The sequence below is a fragment of the Nannospalax galili genome, unplaced genomic scaffold, assembly GCF_000622305.1.
Source record: "Nannospalax galili isolate Female #2095 unplaced genomic scaffold, S.galili_v1.0 scaffold3108, whole genome shotgun sequence".
NCBI lineage: Eukaryota > Metazoa > Chordata > Mammalia > Rodentia > Spalacidae > Nannospalax > Nannospalax galili.
Window position 1 is genome coordinate 30,737 of NW_008357556.1, and position 1,084 is coordinate 31,820.

General features: G+C 33.6%; 1 protein-coding gene across 1 annotated transcript in view; it reads left to right on the top strand.

Moving 5' to 3' along the window:
* The window catches only part of LOC103751700 (zinc finger protein 347-like), a 9,978-nt gene that overhangs the window by 4,761 nt on the left and 4,133 nt on the right, over nt 1-1,084 (top strand). The window contains exon 3 of the mRNA XM_008855204.1: nt 436-787. Coding sequence (XP_008853426.1) covers nt 436-787 — 352 coding nt within the window. The remainder of the gene's footprint in view (nt 1-435; nt 788-1,084) is intronic.

Genomic DNA, 1,084 nt, shown 5'->3' on the forward strand with positions numbered 1-1,084 from the left:
ACTCTGAACAGTTATGTGCATTGCAAAACAATAAGTGGAAATATTTTATATGTAATAATGCATTATACTGTCCTTTATCATTTCTGAAAAAGAGATTTATAAGGGAATGAAATCTAAAATCCAAATTCCCTTTTCCTTGGTCCAGGATTTTTTCATCAAATATTGTTTCCACGTTGTGACAAACTGTACAATTTACATGAGAATGAGAAGGTTGTTATGAATCCTACAGAAATGCCTCAGTTGAACCATTGAATCTAAATAAACATAATAGATTGCACACTGGAAAAGAACTTTGTAAATGTAAAGACTGTGACAAATCTTAACATTTCTATTCCAATATTAGTCAAAATCTTAGAGTCAATCTTGGAATGAAAGAAGAATATAAAGATGGTGATAACGTCTTTTTGGCTCTACTTATAATGTTGTCCAACAAAGCATCCATAGTGAAGAGAAACAACATAAATGTAAGAAATATGGAAAATGTTCAAACCCTGCTGAACACAAGAAACCTCATACTGGAGAGAAACCCTATGAATTAAAAGAATGTGACAATTCTATTCTTCATTTCTCAATACTTAAAAGCCATTACAAAAACCTTCCTGAAGAGAAACCTGACAAATGCAAAGAATGTGGAAAGTCCTTTTATCATTTGTACTACCTGAGACGCCATACAGAAGCCACACTGGAGAGAAGCCTTACAAATGTCATAAATGGGCTAAACCCTTTACTTTTTGCTCAAGTCTCAGAAAACATCAGAAAACTCACACTGGAGAGAGACCTTATAAATGTAAGAATGGTGTCGGGAGCCGTAGGCCCCTACCCCAGGAAATAGCAAGACCTGATTAAAAGTTAAAAGAAACTGTAAAAAAAAAACCAAAAAAACAGCTAAAAGAAATCAACAAGCCAAAAATAGATGGGATTTTAATATGTTCAATGCTAGGCTGGTGTACCTTGTGAGTTTGAGGTCACCTGGGTTACAGGCAGACTGTGTCTCAAAAATATGATGCCCCCAACATTCCTATTTTCTAATTTATAAAGGACATTATAAAAACTTATAACAATAGTTGACTAAGATTTAAAAGAA